Source organism: Monopterus albus, unplaced genomic scaffold (assembly GCF_001952655.1).
Source record: "Monopterus albus unplaced genomic scaffold, M_albus_1.0 scaffold63.1, whole genome shotgun sequence".
NCBI classification, from domain to species: Eukaryota; Metazoa; Chordata; class Actinopteri; order Synbranchiformes; family Synbranchidae; genus Monopterus; species Monopterus albus.
The window spans coordinates 2,904,530-2,913,635 of record NW_018127943.1 but is presented as its reverse complement, the minus strand read 5'-3'; the positions used below and the strand labels follow the sequence as shown (position 1 = coordinate 2,913,635).

General features: G+C 41.7%; 1 protein-coding gene across 2 annotated transcripts in view; it reads right to left on the bottom strand.

Moving 5' to 3' along the window:
* Positions 1–1,390: 1,390 nt before the first annotated feature.
* Positions 1,391–9,106, bottom strand: part of fut8b (fucosyltransferase 8b (alpha (1,6) fucosyltransferase)) — a 95,107-nt gene continuing 87,391 nt past the window's right edge. For both annotated transcript variants that reach the window (XM_020603946.1, XM_020603947.1), the window contains exons 8-10: positions 3,832–4,008; positions 3,543–3,693; positions 1,391–3,001 (exon numbers count right to left, since the gene is read on the bottom strand). In XM_020603946.1, coding sequence (XP_020459602.1) covers positions 2,663–3,001; positions 3,543–3,693; positions 3,832–4,008 — 667 coding nt within the window. In that variant the 3' untranslated portion in view covers positions 1,391–2,662. The remainder of the gene's footprint in view (positions 3,002–3,542; positions 3,694–3,831; positions 4,009–9,106) is intronic.

Here is a 9,106-nt window from a genome sequence, read left to right as displayed (position 1 = left end):
CTTGGTCTGTGTTCTCACAGCATTAAAGGACAGGCTGACAATTTTCCAAACTTTACTTACAACAACAAGCTTACTGTATATAGAAAGAGGTATTTTCCACCGCCCTTGTTCTTCCTCTCCATACAGGCCCTGACACAATCATTTCCAAACACAATTGCAGTTTTGGTGGTGACAAAATCCAAAGTCCTCTAACTTTACAAAATAACTTCAGCCAAAGCCAATATGATACTTCAGCAGTCCGAGTTTCAGTCAAATCAAGTGGGTATCTTTTGAAATGATTTCCCTTTTAGAGAGACAATTTGACCAGCTGATACAAACAACTGAGAGTGGATCAGGTGCTCAGATGGGACAGTTTCCCTTTCTATTCACAGCTCTGTGTGGGAGGCCCACAGATGCTCTCACCAAGCGCCACAACAATTAGACCACAAATGCAGAGAAAGAAACTCGCCTGTTAAAAACCCGAATGCTCTCGATCAGGAGTGATGTCCAATTAACAGAATAATTAAGTGAACTAATGTCTCTCTTAAACGACCGTTACAGGCCTCTGTGACAGCAACGAGTGCATTTTAATTAAAGTGCCCTCCAGTTAGTGGGTGCGTTTATAAAGCCCTTTCCCAGTGAAAAGAGATGTTCAACGAACTGCTGCACGCTGCACGTGCATTGTGAACGCTTTGTCAACGTGGGCTAAATTGGTTGCAGATTGTTGTCAGGCAGTGAAACAAAAAGCAATAAAACTATTATCCTCTCTCACACACACCAAAAAGCTCATCTACGCCAGCAGTGCTGTGGTTTTCCTAACGGGTGTCCAATGAAGCATGCAGATCAGCATAGAAATTAAAAAGAGATCTGTAATGAAGATCCCAGAGCCCCTAGAGTAAAACAGTAACAAGACAGCCCACAAATAAGACAGAGTCTGAGATCATAAATTGTTTAGACATGTTGGAAGTAGGACACTAGAGCAGGGATTCTACTGGTGCTTTAATGGATCACCTGTGTTGTGCTTCCTTGGGGAGAAAAGTTTGGTATTTGGGGTAAAAGTATCTTATAGCCGTCACAAGGCATATGCAAATGAAGGACAGCAATGTCTCAATCAAAGACACTTTTAAGAGTTTTTGCTCTGAAATGACACCAAAATGGATTTATAATCTTCCTGAATGTTTTACAAAACCAACTACTGGTGTTCTCTGAATGTAATAAGCAGTTCTAATCCCAGGAAACCAAGATGATACCAAGTTTACCTGTTTTATGACTTTTACTCTTCAGGAAATTAACCTTTCAAACATATATGGAATGTGTGTAATGTTTCAGGATCATACTCAGCCTGACTGTATGAGCCGGTGTCACTCCTCTGAGCAGATGGTGAACAAAATCAGACTGAAGGGAAAAAAAATGCCATGTTGGTTTCTCAAGTTTATTTGAACCGTGGTTATCAAAGACAATGCCCAAGAACATAAATTATGAAAAGTCTTCATGATTTTGATATGACACAGCATTATCATCATTTTAAACATAGGCATATTTTCCTCATTTATATTTTAAATCAGCAATGTTAAAAGTAAAAAAGAAACAAACATGACACTGAAGAGACAGCAGAGATGCAAAAAAGGACATTATCTCAGTGGAGTGCTTCTTTTGGTGAGCTTTGGGACGGCTCTTGTGTGTGTGTGTGTGCACCATGAGTTCCCCATAGTTCACGCAGTGTCACCATTGTTCAATAGAGGTCATCGGTGGAGTGACTGGAGATCACCATTGTTCCAAGTGCTGAGGGGCTGAGGATAGATCATACTGTCAACACCAGTCTCCCGCTGGGCCACACAAACACTAATCAGTTGGGAGGAAAGCCAGAAATAAAAACACACACTGCTCACACAGGCTCACTTCATCACACACACACACATACACCCTCTTGCACATTCACACTGTACAGTATACAATGCACAGGCCCCATACACACAAAATTAAAACTGTTAAAAAACACTCGATGAAAGCACAGTATGGTATATAAAATGAATTGCACATGTAGAGACGAGATGAAGGAAGCACAGTGATTGGAGCAGGAGGAAGGGGGAGGGGCAGCAGTGAGCATGGCAAGAGGATACAGTACATTCAGTAAACAAAAAACAAACAAACAAAAAACAAAACAGGAGAAAAAGAAGAAAGGCAAGTTTCGAACCAGAAGCACTAAAAAAATCAAATCACTTTTTTTTCCAGTTTGAGATTTTTTCCCCAGTCAGCCTCACTCTGGGGTGTGTCAGTCTTCCAGTAGTCCCAGCCTCGTCTCAGGAGAGCAAGCTTGGTCAGTTGTGTAGTTGTTATTGTTTTCTTGCTTATTTAAAATCAGTGTTCTTGTCTACATCTCTGACGTTAGAACATCAGGCGGGGGAGTAATGGTAGGGTGCAAATCTTTCATAACCTGACATACGCACAGGCATTTACATACAGTACACGTTCGCGCGCACACACATGAACCCACACTCTCACACATAAACACACAGAGTGCATTCTTGTACCCATCACCCCTGGGTACAGGATTTTTCTTTTCTTCTCAGCTTAGCGCACTAAGTACGCCTCTCTTCTGTACAAAAAGCAGCCTCCTTCCCTGAAATCGGAGTCTGCATGTTTCTCCTCACGCCTTCTCAGTCTTTTCTTTTTTCAGTTTCTTTTACTTCTTTTGAGAGTTGAGCAGTTTGTCTGCCTCAGGGTACGTCGGGTACTTCACCGTCTCAATTTTCTCTCTGACCTTGTAGGAAGGGTAGAGGCCAGTGCGGCCCAGTTTGCGGTTGATGCCTTTGGAGTATCCGTCCCAGTGGTTGCCGGCGACGCCAATCACGTCACCGGGCTCCAGGGGAATGTCCTCCCCATTGCGTGGCTGGTGGGGGTAGACGGCGATCTGGTTGTGGGCGTTTTGACCTCCAAAGTAGTAGATGTCATCCAGGGAGTAGAAGAAAGAGGATGCGTCTGGATGCAGCGTCTGCATAATCTCATAGGCCACACGGCAGACCTGAGGCAGAAGCAGGTATTATTTTCATGTTGCAATCTATAAAAGTTGAAGAATTTGTCTTGGTGACAAAGATGAAGAGCTGCGTGAACACTCTGATATAGGGACAAAAGAACTTCTCATTGTAAGACATTTTATTTCTGGTTAAAGAGGGATAAAATATACATTCCAGTTAGATCCTTGAAGTGGACTAATAAACTCAGAATGTGAATAGGAATTATGTAGCTTGGACATTAGTTTGAGAATAGACAAGAAGCTCATCCTCTGCATGTTAAAACTTGCTACAAACAGCACTTCAGCAGCAAGAACATAAGACAAGTGTCATTGTAATATCAGAATCCTAGTAAATGGGCTGAATGTTATAATCAGACATTAAGGCTGTTTTTTATTTGAAAGTCTTTCACTAGTTTTAGAAGTATGATAAAAGTATGCTTAAATTATTTGGGTTTTCTCTACCAGAGAAAGGCTTAGGCACAGTCTCAGCCCTCACTTCACACATAATAACATGCCGTCGATACATGTGGACTAGAAAGAGTGGACTGACCTGCGAAGAGAAGGTGCAGATCAGGAAGTCGGCCTGGGACAGGAAGTGGATGTCCAGGATGACTCCTCTCAGTGAGTTCTCAGTGTAGCGGTTGTGAAGGCCTGCTGACCACGAGATGGAGTTGTCACTGATGAACTCATAGTCTGGATACCTGGTATGAGAAGGTAAAACTAACCATGGTTAGATACTTGGAGAAAAACTGGAAAACAAATGGACGTATCCATCACATGGACTGACAACACACATGAACACACTCACAGACCACACACACATACTCCTGGACACTGACTTGGTCTTGGCCTCCTGCAGCAGGGAAGGGTCGTCTGTGGCCAGGTAAACTCGTTTCTTGTCAATGTGGACACGTCTGGCCAGATGTTGGAACTGCTCCTCCACATGCAGCATGTACTCCTCTATGGGGTGGAAGGCCGCCTCTGTCCCCACTTTATCTGTCCTCCTCACATGCACTCTACAGACAGACGAACACCTGTGAGTTTCTGGCATTTGCACTTTAATTGGTACTGCACCAATAATAGAAATAATATAGTTATGGTGGTGCAACTTGCTGTTATATTATATGATGCACTAATGCATTTAATTTAAACACAAGTTCAAGATAAAGAAAATGGATGTTATGTGAGTTAACCAACAGAATTGCAATTTTGAGCAAAAATGGGAAGAATTCACAGGCTGTTCATTCTCTGCATGAATATTTTCTGATTGGCTTTTCTCAGTAATGAATGTCATTGTCTGTTGGCACCTTACATTTTAAGAAAGGTAAGGCTGCGCAATGTACAACTCAAACTTAAGGCATCTGAGACCAAAAACACTGTCTTCATTTTGATACCTCGGTCAAATTACAATTAAAATGGTTTCTGTCTTACAGTACTAGCTTTCCTCAAAATTAAGACATCGTGTGCCTTTTTATTTAACCTGATGGGACCGTCTTCTGTTTTGCACCACAAAGCAATGTTTGTTTGGGTTGTAAAGCAAAACAGCTCACTGTAATTCAAAGGTGCATTAACTAAGACTGTACACACTACCTAATAAATAAAGTGAAAATGAGATAACACATGGTGTTTCTTAGCTAAACTACCCCCCTCCATGACAGTCTGCTGCCTACAGCCCTTCTGTTGTTATTCCTGCTTCTCCGGTCCAGACATTAGCCCTGCCTACCACCTAGCCAGCCACAAAGGAGCTCTCATCTGCTAACAGTCCAAAACAGTGTCTGCCAGGTCGAAGAGGTCACACTATTTTGCACAGAGTGGGACAAAGAAAGAGCAAAAACCTGGCTTCTTCTGTTGGAGACCATTCAAAGCAGCCAGAGGACTCACATTTGATTCAGATGTGATGTTCTTCCTTCTGGATGTGTGAGCATCTCAAGCTAACGCGCTTGTTTTGGTAACATTAACAACCTATCATGATTTTACCTTTGCGTTTACTTGACATGATGTTAATTTGGGAGTAATTTAAGTTTTGTGTAATGTTAGTGCTGTCCTCACCGTCACCCTCATCACCTGACACTGCTTTGGATTGGAGTTGTTGTTAGGAAACAGGAAGTGTCAGATTGTTTTGAGTCTCATTAGACCCTGTAGCGGCTAAAAAAAAAAAAAATTCGCTAATGCACCTTTAAGTATAAGGTGCTTTAAAGCGAAGCTAAGCTAAGATTAGCTAAGACTACTCACTCAAACTATAACACATGATTTGTGAATACATGCTCTTTTGTCATCTGTGCAACAGGAATAGCCATAATGAAGGATGTTCTAAAGCACTACATTAGAAAGTACTGGTAGTTGATTTACAAATGAATCATAATTGAGTAAAGCAAAGTAAACAAAAAGCAGTGCCTGCTGGCAAATTAATAACAAGACTAAGGGCTTCGCTACTGTAAAACCTGACATTGATGTTTTTTTATTTTTTTTATTTTTACCGACAGAACCTTGTTGGAACTCAACTCTGTTTTGATAATAATGGTAAAACCATGTATTATAATACTTGTTCACAACAGTGTTTTATTTTCTGCCAAAGTAAAATCAGCAAAAGAAACAGCATGTATTTTTGGGAATCTTTCCATTGTTGGTATAAACACAGACAAGAGAACAAAGGGACGGAAAAAGCAAAGAGTAACAGAGAAAGGACGTTTAAGAAACGTAGCGAGACAGAAAGAGAACTAACCAACACAATTGTATTTTTGTGCGTGTGTCTTAATGGAAGTGATGACAGTGTCCTTGTGATCGCTTCCAGTAAGGAAGGACAAAGAGAGAGTGCTGTCACCGGTTGTACATATGAAAAAAAAAAAGACAGCTTGAAAACAGAAACAAGGATTGTCGAGAACAAAAACATTTCCTCCTCTGACACAGACGCATCCCTCAAACTGATGCACACCGAAACATAATGTTATGAAACTATACAATTACAAAACTACCCAGGCTGCTTTGTGCCGTCTGGCCTCAAGGAGCAAAATAAAAAATAAAAAAAAAACAACAACAACTTTTTATTTATTGAGGGAGAACTGAGTGAACATCTTCATACAGTTCCACCTGGAAGCTGCCCAGTACAACCAGTTGTCAACTGTTTGTCATAGAGCAGCTCGACTGGAACATGAGGGGGAGGGCAGGAGAATTTATAGAAGCACCGTGGTGGAGAATATCAGTCTTTTTACTTCACTCATTTACGATTTTCCAGTTGCTTTAGGAACTGAAAAAGCTCCTCTAACCTAAAGGCTGCCTCTAACTCTTTGTGAGAAGTAGAAGAAGTAAAAAGGGGAGTCAAAGGTTCAGAGAGAGAGAGAGAATAAACAGGCTGTACCTAATTTCTACCACTGACAAGAGATCAATCAGTGGCTATTGGGGATGCTTGCTGGAGAAATAGACCCTTTATTTATGTGGCAAATAAAATCCAAAGAATGGAGGTGAGAACAGGAGGATGAGTGGGAGGCAGGGGTGTCTTTCATTCGGTCTCTCTCTCTGATGGGCCAGAGGTCTTGACTCCAGGCTTTTCTATCCTGTCAGGGTCCCTCTCTCCTGCCTCCTGGCTTTGTTCATGTCTGCTGTCTGATTTTGTTCCCGTGAACCCTCTTTGTCTCGTCCCTTTCTCTCTCCGTCAGCGTGGCCACGCTGAGGCACTGCTTAGCTTATGGCACTTCAGCGCTCTCCCACGCTACCGCCACACAATAATTCAGTCCATTTCTCACTATTCCTATAGTACTGACAAGGCAGGGCAATCCTCATGGTGGGCGTAGAAGAATAAATTAAAGACATCAAACACTCTGGCAGATAATAACATAGGTATAAAGAGAATAAATTATTTACTTGACCATGACCTCGGTGCTCTGACTGCCTGCTCATAGTGTGTTACATGTGCTGTTTATAGAATCGTTGCATATGTCACATGTATTTAGAGTTTTTATTACAAATCACCTTTACTGTGCATAATTACAGATGGGTCACTAATTACATGGCACTGGAACTGTACCGATGCATGGATAACACTCTCTGGACATTCCTTTATTTGGTGTTGTAGTGGTGGAGACTGCCGTCTAACACATCCCTCCAAAATCTCCCGAAGGTGCTCAGCTCAATCCAGATTTCATTACAGTGATGGTCATATACTATATAGTCCACATCATACACTTAACTATGAGCCCTCATGCACTCTATAAAAGCAACTGTGTTTATGTTTTTCCTTTTTGTCTTGTGAATTTCATTTTGTGTCAGCACAGATGTGTAATCATTTTCTGAAAAAAAAAAAAGCCAACATGTCAAATGCCAAGTCAAAGCAGCATTAATCAAGGTTTTACATTAACAACCAATCAAATGTGTGCACGCAAGGGATCATGTTTAGTGATGAGGAATCATCACTGACTGCAGTTCCCCTGAGCTCTAGGAGGCATTTTTGCAATTTTCAGCTCAGTTTTGATTGTACAACATCATGTTCTGCACACACAAAATGGGCAGCTCAACTGTTCGCACCAAGAAAGATCTAAAATCCTACTGTAAGTTACTTGTCCAGCACCAAACTGTTGACCAACAAAACAAGCTAGCAGTGAACACGTTGGGGAGAATTTTGGCAACTGTTTAGATATACAGTACTTTGCTCAGGGTTTAGTGGAGACCAAATCTGAGATAAAATGATGAGTGAATATGGCAGAAACAGGCATCCAAATGAATCTAACTCTGTCTAAAGGCGTAAATACGCAGCTGCTTGCCAACTGGTTCACTGTATCAGGACTTAACACAGTGTTGTGTTTCCAGCTGTTTGCTGCTGAATTGGATCAAAAAAGTTTTCTGTAAAGTAACTGTAATAGCTTTCTGCCCTTATTCACCCAAATTTGTTGTTTCACAGTACAAGATGTCAGCTACTGCGCAAATTAGGCGCAGGTCAGAAAATCTCATCTTCTTAATAATACTAACAGAAAGGGAGTGAAATCATGACAAAACGCTAATAAGGTGCTAATTATGCACCAGGGTTGCTGTAGCTGAAAAGAAACTGTTCTTGTATAACAGAGTTTTTGTTCCAAACTATTTTTAAAATCAGATTTTCACCCAGATATTGATTGTTTAAAAGGAGGGCCTGTGATTTTTTAAAAACAGCATACTGTAAGTCCTGTTCATATAGTATAGATCTGACAAGCGGTATTAGAAATGATATACAGTAAATTCACCTCTTGGTGAATGCTGATGTGGTCTCAGTAGAAGCAACAGCAGCCCTAATTTCTTTTTGTCTATTAAGCAGCATCAAATGGTGGCAGGAGGCAGCTGTGCTGAAAGCTGCTTTTAGTCGAGGGCTTCCAGCTTTCCTGGTGATCTGGGGACAAGCTGTCTTTCTCTCTCTTGATACTTGCTCCATCGCCCCCTGCATCTCCCACCTTTCTCTCTCTTGCTCCATCGCCCCCTGCATCTCCCACCACTGCTGTCCTCTCGCACCAGCACTAAGAATCCCTTTCAACCCTCCTTTTCCACGTCACAGTCAACCTTCAGCTCCCTTCCCTGTTCCCAGTTCTCCATACACACACTCACACACACATACATACAGCCTACTCCCATGGTGCTGACAGAAGCAGACAGGCACTCTGTTGAAACATCAGTGCACAGTGGATATACAATATCAAGAGCTGAAGAGCGAAAGGGAAAACAGGGGATAAACACTTTGTTCTACCAGCACTTCATTTCAGTAACCTTTTCCCCAGTGATATGGAGCAAGAAAGGGGTTGGATATACACTGTATGTGTGTGTGTGTGTGTGTTTGGGGGAGAGGGGGAGTGGGAAACACAAAGAACAATGATAGAGATGTGTCCAAAACTATGAGAGCAACATAAATGCATGGGTGCTTGGGGAACATGAAGGACAGGTGATTGTGACAGATAACAATGTGAAAGGTCTTAGAGCATGATGAACAACTGAAGATAAAGAAATTATCAAAACTGAGAGGATGTGAGAGGAGGAGGTGACCGAAAAAGTTCAGATGAGTCAGAAAAAATGTTTTTAAAATTAAAGGAAAAAGAAGGAGAAGAGTCAAAGCGGGCTGGCAGAAAGAGACGGCAGCTGCTCAGGTGATGGAAGGCAGTC